General features: G+C 44.1%; 1 protein-coding gene across 1 annotated transcript; it reads right to left on the reverse strand.

Annotated features, from left to right (window-relative positions):
• Positions 1 to 948: 948 nt before the first annotated feature.
• Positions 949 to 19,998, reverse strand: LOC123509688. The gene is made up of 14 exons (XM_045264170.1): positions 19,824 to 19,998; positions 16,004 to 16,207; positions 15,687 to 15,834; positions 15,340 to 15,446; positions 14,605 to 14,783; positions 13,984 to 14,142; positions 5,762 to 5,866; positions 5,279 to 5,452; positions 5,032 to 5,133; positions 3,964 to 4,091; positions 3,434 to 3,638; positions 2,643 to 2,813; positions 1,977 to 2,250; positions 949 to 1,380 (listed from the first exon to the last, which is right to left on the reverse strand). Exons 1-14 carry the CDS (start codon positions 19,969 to 19,971, stop codon positions 1,244 to 1,246), a joined length of 2,241 nt encoding a protein of 746 aa, XP_045120105.1. The 5' UTR covers positions 19,972 to 19,998; the 3' UTR covers positions 949 to 1,243.
• Positions 19,999 to 20,205: the final 207 nt, after the last annotated feature.

Here is a 20,205-nt window from a genome sequence, read left to right on the forward strand (position 1 = left end):
TTTGTTCAAGGCTCTGCTCCACTGCGAGGCAGCGCTCAACAGAACCTCCCTCTAAAGCAACTAGCATCTATAATTGTCTTTGATTTCCATGCCGTTAAAATCATAAACTTCCTTGAACAAATCTGTCTTCAATTTCTTTTTGAAGATATTGATCCTGGCACAACCTTTAATATCACTCGGCAGTTTATTGTAAATCCTTGGTGCGCATCTTGCAAATACTCGACATCCCATGTCAAGGTTATTTTTGGGCTCATGTAGTCTGTATGGGTCTGCATCGTGTTCCTTGGTATGTGCACAAATGTATGAGTGTCAGGGGTCATTTCTTTAATTTTCGCAGTATCATATTCACTCAGCCATGTTTCAGTCAAAGCAAGAATATCCAGATTCTCATCATTAATTAAAGTTCTGATTTCTATTGTCTTGTTTCCAACTGACTGGACATTTGATAAACCACATTTCAACATTGAGCTCACAGCATTAGTAGCCATGATCTGTAATATTTAATATAAGAAAGGTCCCATCATTAAAAACTTAGACCATGTTCTCTTACCTAAGGATTCTTTAGCATCACCTATTCATAAATAACAGATATTTTTTAAGTCCAGTATGAACTACATGAAGCAGATGTTTAGCTCCCAGCACTGAGGCCACAAGTGTGTCAGACCAGGAAAGCTTTGACAAGCGGTGTAGCTTGCTATGATGAGTTCAGACTTGGTAAGTGTAGATTTAAAGTAAAAAATAGAAAAGCACTGGTTCTCAATAATGATCTGACTACTAAGTATACTACACTTAACCCTCGGCTATCGCGCCCAATTGGGGCTGAAATAGCCGCGCCATAGCCGAAAACACGATAGCCGAATTGATCTTGGCGGGAAGGCGGTTTTGGCCAATGAGCGCTCAAATATTCCGTGACGTCATGGCTGGGCACGCGATAGCAGGCATCTGAGGTTGCGATAATGAAATTTTAGCAGCTTTTCATGGGTGCGTGATAGCAATAAAACATGATAGCCGAAGTCGCGATAGCCGAGGGTTGACTGTATACTTAGTAATTAGACTGTTAGTGCTGAGTCACAAGGGAGCTTTTCAAGAATAGACAAATTTGTAGATGAGGTTAACATGGAAGTGAGTATGTATATTTCATATAGGGACTACCACATGTAGACCTGACAGCTTCTTGCCATTTCCTTGGTTTTCTTTACTCTTATGCTATTCTGCTTCCAGAAACGACATCTTGAGGTGGTAATCAGTTCCTTCTGGAATTCATGGGGATGTACTCTAAGTCATTGGAGAGCCCCATCTTCCTAAGGATGACCAGCATGACCACAGTGCCCAGGAGGAGGCCCAGCAACAGCATGCCCACTGCCATGCCTGCCATGTCCCCTGCCAGCCAAGCACCAGATAAGGTCAGTAGGATTAGTCAGATGAATGAAAAGTGTCTTATCTCTGCAGTGGCTTGTGTTGGGTTGGTGTGGTTACTGAATGTTGTGAGTGGTGGCTATAATGTGTATCTTAAATATTCAGTTGTCAGATAATACAAGTAAACCTAAGGCCAAAAGGTTTGTATGTATTTGTCATGTGTCCCTTGGTCAACTTATAGATACAGAAAGTGATCAGGTTTGAGATGTTTTTAACAAGTGGTTACTGTTACTTGGTCATATTTGTAACTATGAAGATGGTGAGCAGGAAACTCAGGCTCAAAACTACATTTCTTTTTCTTTTGAAATTTGAATTCATTTCATCCTTTGTCATAAATAAGAGAGAATATAATTCAATATTTTAAATTCAGTATGAGTATTCCTCAGCATTGTTCTCTCTCTGAAGATTGTTTTCAAAGGCCACAAAAATTATTACTTGGATTGTTATAGGTCTCCTTTTCTCTTTGAGGGGACATAGTCTTTGTTAAATTATCCTGAGGTTCCTTCTCTTACTTCACACTTGTCTCATTCTCATTAGCATGAAAATGAGCTAATCCTTACCTGGCGTGTAGTATGTCTCCTCGTCACTACTACTTCGCACCCACTGTTGCATCTCCATCAAAAAAGTGAAAACAGAACCCTTAACTTCATCTTCCTTTCTCTCTTCTGTGGTGGTCTTCTCTATCCAGTCATTGCTGGTGACACGAGGCACATCAGTGACAGGCCGTGGGTTTTGTAGGTCATGGAAGGGTGGGTAGGATGTGTCTCTGGAGTAGCAACCATCCTCAAACAATTCCCTGAGACTGTTTGCTATAGGTTTCATTTTTTTGGGGTGCTGCAGGAGGAGAGAGGGGGGAGTTGGTTAGTACAGAGAAGGAGGAGTGGCATAGTGGAAGGAGAGATGTAATTTTGGTTGGATGATTTAAATAGATGGGTAATTAATAGAAATAAATGAAGAAGTTGAGACTTTTTTGAGGCTAGTAATGGGAGTACAAATAATAGTAGTAGTTTCAAAACACTTGCTTGTAATTTTGGATAATGTTTTAAATGACTCTCAGGAGACTATTACTATTACCTCCATTAGACCTTTTTTTCCAGTCTTATTTTGGACCTTGACCAGAGCCTTTCTTACACAGAAAGGAGCCACTAGAAACTTTTGGAATTCCTTGAAAAAGAGACAATAGAAAAAATAAAAGTGTGGCTTTCCCAACAATTCTAAGATCTCACCCCTTGTTCATCAATGATCACAATAACCAGAGTATACATGGACAGCTTGAGCTCCTCCACCACCTCTGCCAGCGGTTTGCCCACGTACTGTGGCATCTCCATGTCCACCTGTGGCTGATCCAGCAGTGTGAACTCGTAGAAGAGATGATTGAAGTCCTTGACATACTCAACCTATGGAGTGGAGAGTGCTGGGAGATTACACACAATTATGCAAAAAAAAAAGTTTCATTTGTTTATTGTAGTTTTCTTTGTTTATTATCTCTATGACAGGTCAGGAAAGGGAAAATGATATTAAAAATGTCTCTCTATAAAATGTGAAATAACACTATGGGAGGATTCTGCCCACTTTAGAGAAATGTTAGGAAGTAAAAGTGTATCGATTTTAACAGAGGTAGGAATAGACTGAGAGAAAACTTGCACATGGCACACTTCAGAGGCACTCCATCTCTCAAACTACAATTTTGTATTTGTTTGTTTATCTTTTCAACTTTTGATGGAGACAGAATAATTGAAATCATTCCATTTTCCAGCAAATGATATTAGTTCTATCTCCAAATTCAATAATTTTGCTGTAAAACAATGAAGACAGATGACAGGCAATGCTGTCAGTAGATTAAATAGTGACCATTGCTTACATTCCTCTAGTATCTGTCTGTACACTCTCTCTCTCTCTCTCTCTCTCTCTCTCTCTCTCTCTCTCTCTCTCTCTCTCTCTCTCTTTGGTACTACAGGTTTCAACTAGTGTACATCTCTACTCTTTTACTCTTCCTCCTTTCCTCATCCTGCCTTACCAATGGGTGCTGTAACCTGAGGAAAGGGATTCGCAAATAGACAAGAAGCGAATCTGTAATCTCTTGGGTGAACAGAGCTGGGTCGCGGTCAAAGTCATCTCGGTAGTCACTAGAGAAGGCCATCTGGAACCTTCTGATATGGTCATGGCCAGTGAAGCAAGGTGTGATGTCGAACACACTCATGCTGGGGTCATTCTCTTCAAATCTGTGGAGTGGCAGGGCAGGGGTCAGAGAGCGGGAGAAGAGTGTTTAAAGTCATTTAGGAAGTGGTGGGTGAGAATGAATGAAAATGGGTTAGAGAAGGGTGGGGGGGCAGTAACCTTTCTTTAGTGGTTGATTTCTAATAAGAAATTAGTTTATGGTGCAATTTTGAACGTACATATGTAACCAAACATTTTATTGTGCTTTCTCTTCTCGTTCTTCTTTCTTTTCTTCTCTTCTCTTTATTCTTTGATGTTGTTCTTTTAAATCTTGTATTTGTTCATTTCCTTCTCCTTCACCACCACCATAACCACCATCACATAACTCACTTGAAGATATTCTCCTGTAGGTCCAAGTAGACTGTCATCGTTTCATCACCATAGACATTGTGAACCTTGATCAGCACAGGCACTGGGAGACTCTTAACTTGGTTTCCTGTATCCTCCATCCAGCCAGCCTGCACCACCAGGAGGAGAGCACCACACCAGGAGGAGAGACAAGGCAAGGTGAGGTGATAGAAAACTGGAAGCAATTTTTTGAAATGTTTCATAAATAGATACAGAAAACAGAACAATCTTTAAAAATGTTTCATAACTTGATACAGAAAATAGAATAGTTAGTCAGTGTCTTAGGTCAAACATACAACAGAGGATATAGTTTTGTGTTTGATAGTAGTTAAGAACATAAGAACACTTATTAAGTGAAGCAGCAGAACCCATCGGGCATATATGCGGCAGTTCTTCTGTATAAGATATTTACTTATTTCCATCTATCACCTTCATCCTCATCAATCTTCATGCAAGGATCAGCATAACAACAGACACATGAGTAGTATTATGGACAGATGAAGCAGAACTAAACAACTTAAGACAGAAATAGATGGACACAGATGGAATATAAGTAAAAAAAAAACTGACAGATTTCCTGGTGAATGGATGAATAGACTGATAGATTGATAGATGAAGGCAAAAAGATTAGGTCTTATTTTTTATTGAATCTCTTTAACATTTCTTATCTGAAATTTTTGAGTCAATCAGTCAATCAACATATGGCCTTCATAGGGAGATGGTGGCATGGTGGATAAGGTGATGAGCATAGGATCGGGCAGACATCCATACATAGGTTTGAATACCACCAACTATGGCCTTAAAACTTAGCTATTTGTCGAGTGATTTAAAGTTACCTACATGTCACCATGATACCCAGGCTCTAGGTGGTTACACCAAAGATGCACTTGGGTGGTGCTATGGGCTCTAATATGGGTACCACTATAAATAAAACTGGCTGCGCCACTAATGGGTGGAAGCTTAACAGCGCTTCCAGTACTCTTCAAGTTACCTACAAGCGCTATAGGCCAGGACAAAAAAAAAAAAAAAAAAAAAAAATGTAATACAAACCTGTAGGAAGTAGAGCTCATACAGGTAAGAGTTGTGAAATGTACCATCTTGAGAGCTCTCCTGGCCAACCCACACATCACAAGGTAGACCACGGGCATACTTCTGTAAGGAGGAGAAGGAGGAGGAAGAGGAGGTGTCAATGTGGAGGAGGAGATACAGTGAGGGGTCCCTTACTTAACCCTCCACACAGCCCCTTCACAGCTCATCTTGTTGAAACCCTCCCCACCACACTCCCACCAGTACTTGCCATGCCTTGGTAGGTGAGGTTTGGCCCGCCCTCAATGCCAAAGACATGAAGAGGGTCACTGATGCTGTGGTGCCCATCTGGAGAAGTGAAGCTGTACCCGTTATCAGTGAGATTCATGGTGGTGCAGTTCCCCAGAGTCTTGTCTATGATGTATTCCACCCCTGCCCTGAAGTCCTGTGGGTCAGTGAGGGTGTTAGTGGTATAAGGTTTTGGTGAGCAAGATTGAGGTGTTAGTGATGGGATAGTGTTTGCTTTGTTAGTGAAATGAGTAGTGGTATTGAAGTGGTGAGTCCTTATTAGCTCTGTGAAAAGTAGTTACTGTACTAGTAGGAGTGAGAAGGGACGGTACAGAAGAAGGAAGAGGAATAGGAGAAATAGGAAGAAGAAAAGTAGAATAAGTAATTATTTTGATAGAGAAGGAGGAATGCAAATTATAGTTTGCTAAGAATGGCAGAATAGATGAGGAGGATTAGGAACACTCACACTGATAACAGCAACTTGTGTCAGACCGGCCACACTGAACTCGGGCGTTGCCAGTTGTGTCATGGAGTCAACCCGGGTTAATTGATTGTAGAAGTCGTACCATGTCTGAGGATGAGAATGTTATAAGCTTCAGTGACATGATTCCCCGATGAATATTTTCACTGCAATATACAGCAATTTACTCAATTAAAAGTACTGCATAAACTCTCTAGAAACACCTACAAGAAAGGGGAGTGCATGAAAAGATTAATTTTTTCCAATGCATAGACTCTAGAATCTTTGGAGGCAGCTGTAGAAGAAATTAAATATCTGACTGTGGTTTTTCATTAAGGAATCATAACAAGTAGCTGTGAAAAGCTTAAATTTTACACCATCTTATCAATACAAGATTTTCCAAAGATAAAATCCCATCCTTTGTAAATCAAATAATGCATTCAGAACCATCCTATGCATCCATCAATCACAATTAACTACTTCCCCTTCTCTCCATCTACTTCCTTCCTCATACATACACAAACTGAGAATTCTGCCATTAACAATTGCAACTTCTTTCTCTTCCCTTCCAGCCTGTTCTCCCAGACTTACTCCTTCTCTTTCTCTCTCCATCCATTTCCTCTCTTACACACCCACAAACTGAGTCACTCCATTAACAGTCACAGCCATCTCTTTTTCTTCCCTTCTAGCTCATTCTTCCAAACTTACCCCTTCTCTTTCTCTCTCTCTATCCACTTCAATCTCATACACACAAAAACTGAGAACCACTCCCTTAATAATCACAACTTCTTTCTCTTCCCTGTCAGCCTCTTATCTTAAACTTACTCCTTCCCTTTCTCTCTCTCTCCATCCACTTCCTCCCTAATGCACTCACAAACTAAGAACCACTCCATTAACAATCACTTCTTTCTCTTCTATTCCAGTCTACCCAAAAACTGAGAACCACTCCATTACCCATCTCACTGGAGTGCTGACCATTGTGTGACCCTTCTTTGCAAGTAAAATTGGCTTGATCGCTGTTGGTCATCAGGAGGAGGCTGGAAGATCTTCATAGAGACAGTAGAGTCTTGGCTAGGAAGTGGATGGCGCCATAGTTTGGCAACCATTTTCAACATACTGAAGACTTTCACAGCTTGATTGCTGTCAAATTTGCTAGTGCTAGGGAGGCACAATTGGTGCACAACAGAGTTTCAAATATGCATAATACAAATATATATAATTTTGTTATCTATAAATGTGCATTATACAAAGCGGACAACAGCTCGCCTCTTGCCGGTGGCATGTTGAGGGTGTTTGCCGTTCTCTTTGCTGTGGCAGGCAGCTGTTTGTGACCGTCTGCAGCTAGGCATGGTCAGTGGAGCAAAGGAGCAGCCCAGAGCACCTGCAGCATCATGTCCATTGGCATATGGCGGAAGAAGAATGCAGCTCTGGGCTCGCGGCAGGTGAGCAAGCCACCTTCGTGAGGCTGATCGGGTTACGGCTGTGCTGGTCTGAGGCTGGTGGTCGTCGGGCAGGACAGAAGGTAGTGCAGGAGTGGGTGGCAGCTGTGTCTCCTGCAGTGGTCACACTCTTGCCCCTGGAAGCCCTCATACAGCTCTTCCCTGGTGTGGTAGCCCAGCCTTACTTGCTGTAGCAGTACTGCGTCTGCCTGTGGCCACTGCATGGAGGTGTCCAGCGGCTGGTAGTCAGTGGCAGCGGAGTACCAAGCAGCTTGCTTCTTCCTTCCCTTGAGCTGCCCGTGCATCTGGTGGGCATGTTGGGTGGCAGCACATCTCGCCCACACCTTCACTTGCCTCAGGCTGATGAGGACAAATCTGGTCACCTGGGGTCCCTTGGCAGCCTGCCTAGCAGCTGCATTAGCAGCCTTATTGCCCCGTACACCCACATGGCTCAGTATCTAGTTGAGCCTTACTCGCTACCCCTGCACGGTGAAATTCTGCAAGCTGCCGAGGATGGCGGTGACGAGGCCCGTGTTGTTGCTGGGCTGCTGCTGCTAGGGGATCTGCAACCCTGTCTTGGAGTCCATGTGTAGCACCACGGTGGTCTTTTGACGGTGCTGGGCATGCTCCAGGGCCAGCTGGATGGCCACCAGCTCTGTCTGCGGCGTGGAACAATGGTTGAGAATGCTGTCACACAGCTCCGTGCCGCTGGTGATGGTAGCAGCGCCTGTCCTGCCAGTGTCTGGGTTTACTGTGCCGTCGGTGTAGTGCATGATGCACCCTGGCTAGGTGACCCTTGCCATGGCCATGAGGGTGTGTTGCTGCAGCTCTGTGGTGAGGGACTTACTGGCAGGCAGAGGAGTGATAGTGAAGTGCACTGCAAGGCCAGGGCCATGGTCTGGCCATGGGGCCAGGGTGCGGTGGGTCGGGGATGGGAGTTCCAGCTGAGGATCAGGCCCATTACTTGTATGGGTGAGGCAGTGGGTTGTGAGCACAGACTGAAGCAGCCACAGGTTAAGGAGGCCCATGGCACCCTGTGTCATCGCTAGTTGCAGCCTCCTCTGTGACATGCCCTCCGCATCATGCTGCAGCACCTTGGACATGCAGCAGGCCATGATCTGCTCCACTTGGGTAGAGAGAGGCACCAGACCAGTTTTGCTCAGCATGACACATACTTGTTACTTGTTACTTGGGGTGTTTGTTCAAGGCTCCGCTCCACTGCGAGGCAGCGCTCAGCAGAGCCTCCCTCTAAAGCAACTAGCATCTATAATTGTCTTCGATTTCCAAGCCGTTAAAATCATAAACTTCCTTGAACAAATATGTCTTCAATTTCTTTTTGAAGATATCAATCCTCGCACAACCTTTAATTTCACTCGGCAGTTTATTTCTTGGCTCATGTAGTCTGTATGGGTCTGCATCATGTTGGACCACCTTGGTGCCCCTAGCATGGTCCTCATGGCAGCATTCTGCAGCACCTCTAGTCACTCCTGCTGGTGGGGGGATGCTGTAATCAACCAGGGACCGTATTGCCTGCACGTAGTAGAGACGCAGGACGGAGTATGTGGCACCCTCCGTGAGGTGTGTCGTGGCCCACATCATGTTCAGCCTGGCCTGTGTCATCTCCCTCAGGTAAGCAACATGGACCATGAAGGACAGCTGCTTGTCCACCCACACCCCGAGGTATTGGTAGGATTTGGTCCAGGCCAACCCAACTCCCTGGATGTGGAGCTGCCAGGCTGCGTTCACTGCCTTCACCATCATGGCGTGGGCTATCTTGGCCAAGATCTTGACCCCCAGCTCCTCGCACTTCCAGCTGATGAGGTCGAGTTCCTGCTGTGTCCTGCTGAGCTTGTTGCCCCTCCTGGTAACCACAAGGGCAAGGTTATCAGCATAGCTCAACAGGACGGTGTCGTCGTGGAAGGGCAGGGCCACAGCTGTTCCATCAGTAGGTTGAAGAGGAAGGGACTGAGGATGCTGCCCTGGGGTATCCCATTCTCCAGTTTGTGGAGGCTGGACCTCAGGCCCTGGAACTTCACCCTGGCATGGTGGTCCTGTAAGTAGTCCCAGAGCCAGGTCAGCAGTCTTCTTTGCACGCCTTTTTTGCACGAATGTGGTAAGTATGGTGTGAGGGCTGGCCAACTCGAATGCCTTCTTCAAGTCCAGGAAGACAACGATGGTGGGGCAGTGGTTGGCCTGAGCCAGCAGAGTGAGAATGCTTTCAGCCGTGCTCACACTACAGGTGTAATTGAAGACATGTTGATGCAGAGTCCCCACACACCATTGCAGCTGAGTCAGCACCATCTTTTCAGCCATTTTGGCCCTGCAGCTGAGGAGAGAGATGGTCCTGAGCTTGGTGGGCTCCCTTGGCTTGGGGATGGGCTGGATGTCAGCTTCCTTCCACATGCTGGCAGGCAGCCTGCCACCCATGAGACGTTGAGCATGGCCAACAGCGCAGCGTCCCCTGCCAGCCTGGCGTGGGCCACCATGGAATATGTCATGCTGTCTGCACTTGCCGCTGTGTCACATCCGCGTCTCTCCACCTACCCCAGCTCTTGTAAGGAAAAAGGCTGGTCTGTCATGTTGGCTACCTCTGTTGCCTCCCTGACTGCCTTGTCATGGAGTGGCCAAAACTACTGCTGGAGATGGTGCGTGTGAAGAGGAAGCTGGTTGCTGGAGTCCTGAGTGGTGAAGACGGCTGCGAGCCTCTCTGCCTCCTGTTGCGAGTGCAGGTGGGTGGCTGTGTGGGGCGGGGCAGTGCCGGAAGCCATCCTAACACTCCTCCTTAGGTGGCTGAGAGAGATGTGTTGTGGCTGAAAGAGGCACATTACTCCAGCCATTTTGTCTCCTTGGCCCTCAAGAACACATCCTGCACATGGGCCACCACATCCTGCAGGATTCTTAAATTGGTGGCGTTAGGGCATCTCTTGTAGAGCTTTCTGTGGATGTTTACCTGGTTATGTTCCCACACCTCATTATAGAACCACCAGTCTGGCCGGTGCCGGCATCTTGGGTCACTTTTGGAAATGGCTGCATCAGCTGCCCTCTTGATGGCAGCCGTCAGGTCCCTCTCCTGCTGGTGCAGATCCGCAGGCGGCTAGTAGGTGGCCCACCACTTGGTGATGGAAGCTTGAAACTGGCCCAGTTGGCTCTCCTAATGTTCCAGCGCAGATGGCGGGGGCGAGGTGGAGCTGGTGGTGCCACTGGGAGGGTGGTGAGGGTGGCGAAGTGGTCACTGGTGAGTGTGTGGTGTACCTGCCAGGCAGTGCCTGGTGTCACTAGACACCAGGATGAGGTCAAGCCTCCCTCCCCCTGGTGTGACTGGCTTCCCTTGTGTTGAGGAGGCAGACATGAGGGACGTCCTTGAGCAGCACAACGAGGTGGCAGCCCATCTTGTTGGCTGGGGATGATGACTACAGCCTTAGTTGGTGAGCATTAAAATTACTTGCGCCATGAGGAGGATGACATGGGAGGCAAGGATGAGAAGCTCACCCACCTTGAGTTGATGTCATAGGTTCCTATATATGTTGTAGACATGAAGTGGGCGACCTCCCACCTGCATCTCCAGTGCCAGCACCTCCACGTTATCTCTGCAGTGAGGTGGGACAGCGACTCTGCTGTGAGGGATGGTGCTCCTCACCACCGCCGCACAGCTGTAGGTGTCCTCTGTGGCATGGAGAAAGTGGAGAATGTAGCCCCACTAACCACTCCTTGAAGGCAGCAGACATCAGTGTCTCCTGAAAGAGCACCCCGTCGAGGTCCTCCTCAAAGACAGCCTGCAACACCTGGTGCTTCTTAGGTTGCAGTCCCTGCACATTCCACAGCAGAACTTTCAGCCTTGGGGAGCCTGCAGGCTGGTGCTGGTGGGTGGTCTTCCTATCATGTCTGTTCTCCATCTGAGTGGTGGGAGGCAGATGGGTGGAGGTAGTGCAGGTGCAGATCCCTCGGGTTGGGCGGTGGCTGGATGCCACTCTCAGAGATGGTGGTGACCACTTCCTGGCATAGGAGTGCATTCAGGTCCTCCAGTCTGGCAGGAGTGATCAAGTAGCCTTGCCATCAGTTGCATCATCTGCACCATGATACAATTCACCACCACTCGAGTTTCCTCACTGAGAGTGACTGGCACGCCGTGTAGGGGGTCACTTGAGGCCATGGTCCTGCTCCCCGCCGCCAGTGGAGCAGGACCAGCTATCATGGGGATGTCATTGCAGTGTGGCTGGCAGGGCCTGGCTCTGCTCTGGTGGGTGGGGTTTTTGCCTGGGGGGACCTGTGAGTCTACCTCTGTGGCTGTGCGGCACACCTGAGTGTGTTCTCTGGGGGCCAGCTTACTAATCCTTCCTTCCAGCCATGTTGCATTTGGGAATACCTGAGGAGGCATTATGTTGATTTTCTCTGGAGTGATTACTGTTTCTGTGTCAGAGACCTATGTCTGTGTGCAGAACTCGTACCAAAGGTGATAGTGTCTGGCATGGAGGCATACATTCCTCTTTCTTTTTCTCAACCTAAACCTTCTAAACTTTAGTTTAACACAGCCTGTTCTCATGCTATAGATGATAGAGAAGATGCTCACAAAAGGTACTTACTTGAGTCTTCTATCACCTGAATCTTATGTACTTTTTATTTGTACCTGGGATCATGCCTAGTCTGTTCTTCAACTTGCCAAGCATACCTTCATAAATAGAAAATGCCAAAATCTTTCAAACTCCAACTCTCCTCGAGACTTCTGACATCTGGCCAAAAACATCTCCAATGATTTTACTTCTTCATCTTTCCCACCTTTTTTTCATCCTGATAGCACCACTGTCATCTCATCTGTCTTTAGAGCTGAACTTTTCTCTCAAACCTTTGCTAACAACTCCACCTTGGATGATTCTGGGCTTGTCTCTCCCTCTCCTCCTCCCTCTGACTATTTCATGTCTTCAATTAAAGTTTTTGTAATGATGTTTTCCATGCCCTTGCTGGCCTAAACCCTCGTAAGGCTTATGGACCTGATGGGGTCCCTCCTATTGCTATCAAAAACTGTGCTTCTGTGCTTGCACCTTGCCTGGCCAAACTCTTCCAACTCTGTGTATCGACTTCTACCTTTCCTTCTTGTTTGCTTACATTCAGCCTGTTCTTAAAAAAGGGTGATCATTCTAATCCCTCAACCTACTGCCCCATAGCTTTAATCTCTTACTTGTCTAAAGTCTTTGAATCTATCCTCAATAGGAAGATTCTCAAACATCTGTCACTTCACAATCTTCTATCAGATCGCTATTGTGGCTTCTGTCAAGGCCGCTACTGGTGATCAGGCTTTCCTTACTGAGTCTTGGTCATCTTCTTTAAGAGATTTCGGTGAAACTTTTGCTGCTGCATTAGACACATCAAAAGCTTTTGATAGACTTTGGCACAAAGCTTTGATTTCAAAACTGCCCTCCTACAGTTTCTATCCTTCTTTTTGCAAGTTTATCTCAAGTTTCCTTTCTGACCTTTCTATTGTAGCCGTGGTAGATGGCTAAAGTTCTCCCTAAACAATTAACAGTGGTGTTTTTCACGGCTCTGTCCTGTCACCCCGCTCTCTCTCTATTATTCATTAATGATCATCTTAACCAAACTTCTTGCCCTATTCACTCCTACGCTGATGGTACCACCCTACATTTTTCTACGTCTTTTCAGAGACGACCAAGTCTTCAGGAAGTTAACAGATCACGCAGGGACGCCACAGAACGCCTGACTTCTGATCTTTCTAAGATATCTGATTGGGACAGAGAAAACTTAGTAGTGTTCAATGCCTCAAAAACTCAATTCCTCCATCTGTCAAATTGGCACAACCTTCCAGACAACTATCCCTCTCTTCAATGATACTCAGCTGTCCCCATCTTCTACGCTGAATATCTTTGGTCTGTTCTTTACTCATAATCGAAACTGGAAACTTCACATCTCATCTCTTGCTAAAACAGTTTCTATGAAGTTCAGCATTCTGAGGCGTCTCTGCCAGTTTTTCTCGCCCTCCAGCTGCTAACTCTGTACAAGGGCCTTATCTGTCCTTGTATGGAGTACTTATCGCATGTTTAGGTGGTTCCTTTCACACAGTTTTATCAAATAGAGTGGAATCAAAAGCTTTTCGTCTCATCAGTTCCCCTCCTCTGACTGACTGTCTTCAGCCTCTTTCTCACTGCTGGAATGTTGCATCTTTTGCTATCTTTTATCTCTATTTTCATGCTAACTGCTCTTTTGATCTTGCTAACTGTATGTCTCCCTTCCTCCTGCGGCCTCACTGTACAAGGTTTCTTTCTCCCTCTTACCACTAATCTGTCCAGTTCTCTAATACAAGAGTTAACCAGTATTCTCAATCATTCATACCTTTCGCTGGCAAACTCTGGAACTCTCTTCTTGCTTCTGTATTTCCATCTTCCTATGACTTGACTTCTTTGAAGAGGGAGGTTTTAAGACATTTGTCCCAGACTTTTGGTTAACTATACTTATCTTTAAGGTAATTGGTAATCAAAGGGCTTTTTTTTTTTGTTGCCTTTAGCCAGCTTCCCCCACTTGCATAGAAAAAAAAAAGATTCTGGCAACCACAATGTGACCTCTCCATTTCTGTGGCGCAGCAACGGTGCACAACGGTTGTCATCCAGTGGGAAGGGCCCTTAATAATCACTTCTTTCTCCTCCCTTCCAGCTCGTTCTCCCAAACTTACTCTTCTTTCTTTTTCCATCCACTTTCTCCCTCATACTCTCGCAAACTGAGAACTACTCCATTAACAACCACAAATTCTTTCCCTTCCATTCTGGTTCATTCTCATAGACTTACTCTGAAAGTCATCATGAACTCATCTCCGCGTTCATATTTTCCAAACATGTCGGAGTCACCTCGCCATGACAACTCAACCCTCATGGAGAAAGCATGGGCCAGGGTACTTGGAGGGCTCTTGACTGATGGGAAATCTTGGCAGTACACACCACTAGGGATCTGCAATGGAGCTTAAGGTGAGGCAGTGTGTGTGTGTGTGTGTGTGTGTGTGAGGAGTTTATGGGTCTGTTTGTGGTGTTAATTGTTGTGTTGATGGGTAGTTTACAGGCATTTGTTTTTTTTTTAGTGTGTTTGTTTTGCTTGTGGTGGATTCACAGGTGTGTTTCTTTGTGGTGAGTTTAATGTACAAGTGTGTGTTGTTTTGTTTGTTTGTGGTAAATTTACATGTGTTCGTGTTTGTGATGAGTTTATAAGGGGATTTGTTTGTTTGTTACAAGATTATCAGTATACATATTAATTTCTGGTCAATTGTGTGTGTTTGTGCCCAGTCATGGTACCCTTTGGTCTTATCCTCATATATATATATATATATATATATATATATATATATATATATATATATATATATATATATATATATATATATATATAAAGAAAGAAAAAACTGGCATTCCACAACACCTCAAAGGCCCATCGAAGGTTCTTGAGGTCTGGGTTGGCATCGAAGAGCGCCACACTGTAGACTGAATCAATCTGCACCATCTCACTGGTGCCGGGCGGTGGTTGGGCGTGGCCGGTCATTCTCATCTTAATGGGCCTCTCACTTGTATACCCATTCATATCATTTACCAACTCTGGGTCTGAGGAACAGATGGATCGGGTAAGTGGTGGTGGTGGTAGATAAGGGAATAAGAGCATAAGAATTGGGAAGCAACACGAAGCCTTCAGGATTACATGGTTCCTGTATGAAGTATACGTACTCATATATCTACTTGTTTTCACTTATCATTCTCTTCCATAAATTTATCTGGCCTTTGTAAAGCCCCGTAATGACTTGAAAGAATATATGGTTGAGGGTGAGTGTATGTGGAGGAACTGGAAGAGGTAACGTATTAGTGTGGTAAGGAGGATCATGGAAATGACAGTAAAGGAAGAGATAAGAACATAAGGAAATTAGGGAAACTGTGGGGAGTGAAGTCTCTCTCTCTCTCTCTCTCTCTCTCTCTCTCTCTCTCATTCATGTATCAGGGAATATGCTAAAAAAGGATGATGAAATGATAAAAAAGCAGAAAAGTTACTTACTTACAAATGCTGTTCCCTTTAAGAGAGAGAGAGAGAGAGAGAGATTTTTTATTTTTCATTTTTTTTTTTTTTTCTCTCCCGGCTGCACTCTCCACCTGCCCATCCAATACTAACCTGTCCAGTAATATTCAATGTTGAAGGATTCGGTCTGAGTTGATATGCAGGCGTCCCATCTGTTGTACTCCATGGATCTTGCTGTCCCGTTGTCCACATAGGCGTACCTAGAGAGATTTTAAGATTTAAAATTTTTTTAGTGCTTTATATTAGTAAGAGAAGCAAGTGCAGTCATTGAATCCAATCAAGTAGACAAATGTCACTATTATGTCAGTCTCTGCATCACGTGGCAGGGCGGCGGTGGAGTCTGCTGGTCTGTCAGTAAAATGTTTATACAAAAATTTGCATCCTATATGGAAACGGCCTAAGATTCGTGTCTCCTACTGTGCTGTGACTGTGAGACGTACCTGTAGTTGTTTCCAAAGAGCATAGCCTGGGAGGGCGCGAATACCAGATGGGCGGTGCCGTTCACGCCAGGGAAGGGATGGAACACGGAAGAGTGACTGATCTCAGCCACACTGCAGATTGTGGGGTGGTGTTCGCTGGGGCCCATCTCTACACACACACACACACACACACACACACACAGGAAAAATAAAATAAAACAAATTAGAAAAAAAATACACGAACAAGTAAATAGTAACATGAAAATGAGCTTAAAAGATGAATTGAAAAGAAAAAAAAATCTATTGGCACGGGGAATTACGTAGCAGTAATAACTCACCTCGGTCAGTGGACATGAGCACCGCCGCGTTAATATCGAAGTAGAAAATGGCGTGCAGTAAAGAGTTCCCGAAGGCGTCAGTCACCGCCAGCAGGTTGTTCTCGTAGTCGTAAAACTCCTCAATGTAGTGCGTGGTTTTGTGTACCAAGTCTACGTGCTCCAGATGCGCCTCATAACTCGTAGGGGGCGAGGGAGCGATAGGGCCTGGGGGGAACAGAGAAGAAAGAATCACATATGGGTAGGAAAACAAAGGAAGGTGCAAGAAGCAATCAGGGCTACGCGTCCATGGAGGTCTTTGTATAGAATATGCTTATCTCATAGACTCTTCGGTTTAGGTATTCTCTCTCTCTCTCTCTCTCTCTCTCTCTCTGTTATTACTATTACTGAAGAAAATATACGCACCATCCTTTTTGTTTCCTCACTATATTTGCAAACAGGTGTTCTTTGATTAATATTGTTTTTTTTTTTCTTTTCTTCTCGGTCAGGCTCGTTCTTTTAAACCTTCTCAATAATTATATATGATTGTTGCAATCTTACACTTCTCTTTTTTCCATCTATATACTTCAGTCCGATTTTTCCTCTCATATTACCCACTTTTTTGGCAATATACAGCACGCAACAAACATGCAGATTATTGCTAACTTGTTTTCCAGCATACCTTATTGAAAAACACGTATTAGGTCTGCCCTCTACATGAGACACCCGTCAACTGTCACTCACACTGAAGCCATTAGTTCTGCCCCGTATTAGTGAAGTTTATGAGTCCCACCATTGGTCAGGGGACTGAGGGGAGCCATAATTTTGGTGGTGTTCCTAATGCCTTGGTCACCTCCCTGCTGGGCGTCACTGATGCTGGTACCGTCCTCTCCTCGTCTCGTCTTGTAAATCCTCAGCTAAACTGCATTTAAGTGGAGTTTATCTAACCCCATGGCCATAAACCACATTCTCAAACCTTCGGGTGTTTTAGTTTGTCTCCTTCTAACAGGCTGTAATGGGAGTTATTGGGGTTTTAATAGCCTCTGATGGGAATTATGAGATTTTAAGCATGCTGCATGCAGTTTGTTATTGGTGTTTTAACAGATTATTATTATTGGTGTCTTAATAAGTTGTAGTGGAAGCTATTGAGATTTTAACACACTATATTGTTGAAATTACTGGTGTTTAAACAGGCTGTAGTTGAAGTTACTAAGGTTTTAACATGTATTGTGTTAGAAGTTACTGTGGTTTTCTTGGTTCCCTTCCAAGCCTGCCTATATATAAACCATGCGTCACTGAACCCAAAGAGGATTCAGAACAAGTTTATTATCTCTTTTTCGGCTACAATGCTTGGCCTAACAAAATTTTCCACTTTTAAGTAACACAAACACTTATGACCCTTGTTCAGACTAGTTTTCATACTCATCCCAGTTTATTATGTAACTCAGCAACTTATTATGCTTGTTCTCGCTAAAGTCTTCATCCTCTTCTCGACCCGGACACTTATATTGTTTATTCTGGCTAGAGTTTACATTCCCTTGCCATATTTGATGACAGCAGGGAGCTCTGAGGCCGTCGCACGCTGGTCAAGTATCTCATTGATGTGTTAAAGCGATCAGTGGGGGTGAAGATTAAGTTGCCTTGTGTGAACTCGTAGCCTGCTGTTGTCCGTCCCTTGCAGTGACCACAAGCCTCAAGTTTTATCTGTATAGGAGCATTTGATACATTATTGATAGAAAAGTAATGGTGAATGCTTGTAAGAATGTTGTTTTCATTATTGTTGAGAGAAAAGCAAAATTATTACCGTACAATACATTTTTATCATTATCACCATCATTCTACTAATGCACAGATCCACCAGTCCTTACCCCTCCCCCCACTAAAGCAGTGATGGGTGCTCGCAAGAACTTTATTATTATTGTTGAGAAAAGAAAAATTATTACCGTACAAACTATTTATTTATCATCACCATCATTGTAGCATTACACAAACCTACCAACCACTACTCCATCCCCTACGAAAGCAGTGATGGGTGCTCGCAAGAACTTTATTATTGTTGATGAGAAAAGGAAAAATATTACTGTACAAACCTTTTATTTATCCTCACCATCATTCTAGCATTAGGTACACAAGCCTACTAACCACTACCCCTTCCCCTTATGAAAGCAGTGATGGGTGCTCGTAAGGCTGGGTTCACATAGAACTATACTATACGGGTATACGGTGCACGTTTTCGAGGGCACGCGTATAGCTGGAATCGAACAGGGTGATTTGCCTAATACCGCGTCATATAGGAGGACACTATACGAAATGCCGTATAGCTGCGTATAGTATAGTATAGCGAGAATCGCGCTTGTTCGATTTTCGTGCACCGTATACCACCAGATACCATCGTGTTTAGTTGTGGCAGCTTGTATTTTTTGCAAGGTAAGTTACAATTACAAGGATTGTTGCGACTCATTTCATCGGAATTTCGAAGCACATGCCGTCATATTAATTTTTGGAAGTCCAAACGAAAGTATTTGTATTTGTATTTGTATGTAAAAAGTCAGTATTTGATCCAACCCTGCCTTTTCTCACTTGGTAGAGTTTGTGGTAAAAAAAATACAAGTTTATTTTCGAATTTCAATAATTTATTTCGAAACGGAATGTGTTTTATTATTAAGAAATTAAATTCAGGTAGGAAACATAAGCATATTGGCAAAAACCATGCCCGTATAGAGTATAGCGTATAGCGTATACCGAATAGCAAATATCGTATATCGTATACCGTATAGTTCTATGTGAACCCAGCCTAAGGACATTATTATTGTTGTTTAAAAAAGGAAAATTATTACTGTAGAAACCTTTTTATTTATCCTCACCATCATTGAAGCATTACACAAACCTACCAACCACTACCCCTTCCCCCCACGAAAGCAGTGATGGGTGCTTGACTGCTTGTAAGAACGTTATTATTGTTATTGATAAAAAAAAAAAAAGATACTACCGAACAAAACACATCATTTTAGCACTACACAGAGGCTTCCCGGTCCCCTTCCTCCCTCCCCGAATGACACACAGGTGGCTCACTTATCAAGGTGTATTTTCAGTTATCTCATTACAGTGTTTTCAATCCAGCGCTGTTCTTTTGTTCGCTGCTGATAACACGTTGATTCACGGTGGACACTCCCGCCAGATGGGAATACTGATTACTTTATTTTCTCTTTTTCTTTCAGTGGGTTTTTAATTTTCTTGTTACAGTTTCTTTCTCTTCTTTTTTTATTCAGTAGGTCTATTTTTACTTGATAGACTTTTTTCCCGCTTTTCTTACGTAATGGCCTTTTTTTTTTTTTTTTTTTTTTTTTTACACAGTAGGCCTTTTATCCCTTTTTCTTTTTATCCAATAGAAAATTTTTCCCTTTTCATTTTACACAATAAGCCTTTTTCCTTTTCCTTTAACACAATAGACTTTTCCTTTTCTTTTCACCGGATAGGTTTTTTTTTCCCCCATAATCTCATTGGCCCTTGATTAGTCAGTGAGCCTTTTTTTTTTTATACAGTCAGCTTTTTCTACATCACTCAATAGTAATCTTTGTTTCCTTTTTACTTGTTGGCTGTGTTGGGCTTCTGATGTAAAGAAAAACCGACTTAACACTTTATCTCTATTTATCTATCTATCCATCCATTTATCTATTAGTCAGTCAGTCAATCAGTCAATCAATCTTTATAACAATGCATCAGTCTATCCACCTACCACTCAATCTATCTATCCACCCATCTACGTATATTCTCCACCTCAGTTTCCACCACCACCACCACCACCACCTTCCTCCTCCTCCTTCATCTCTACCTAATTACTCACCACACGTGTAATTGTAAGGATAACAAAACGGCTCCACTGCTTCGTCCTTCGGTTCCCAGTTGAAGGTGTGTCCTCGCCAGCCCCAACCTCCTCCAGTAGCATCAGTAGACCCCGCCAGCAGTAGGAACGCCAGCAGGAGAGGAGGCATGATTCACACTTCACTTTCCACTCACGAATCCTAACTGGCTATTGTATTTATGCCCCTTCCCCTCCTCTCCCTCTCCCTCTCTCTCTCTTTCTCTTTCTCTCACTATCTTTATCTCGGTCTATCTTTTATCTCGTTTTGTCTTTTATCTCAGTCTCTCTATCCATTGGCTGTTTGTGATGTGGTTCAGTCGCTGCTTCGTTGGTTCGTTTAATGCTTCACTCACTAATTCTTGCT

Source organism: Portunus trituberculatus, chromosome 27 (genome assembly GCF_017591435.1).
Source record: "Portunus trituberculatus isolate SZX2019 chromosome 27, ASM1759143v1, whole genome shotgun sequence".
Taxonomy (NCBI): domain Eukaryota; kingdom Metazoa; phylum Arthropoda; class Malacostraca; order Decapoda; family Portunidae; genus Portunus; species Portunus trituberculatus.

Excerpts from the sequence above, each read along its gene's own strand:
- LOC123509688 (XM_045264170.1), bottom strand. The coding sequence starts at position 19,971 with ATGCCTCCTCTCCTGCTGGCGTTCCTACTGCTGGCGGGGTCTACTGAT. Across the intron at positions 15,447-15,686 it reads CTCTTTGGAAACAACTACAG|GTACGCCTATGTGGACAACG; the intron begins GTACGTCTCACA and ends AAATCTCTCTAG. Across the intron at positions 4,092-5,031 it reads ATGAGCTCTACTTCCTACAG|GCTGGCTGGATGGAGGATAC; the intron begins GTTTGTATTACA and ends CTGGTGGTGCAG.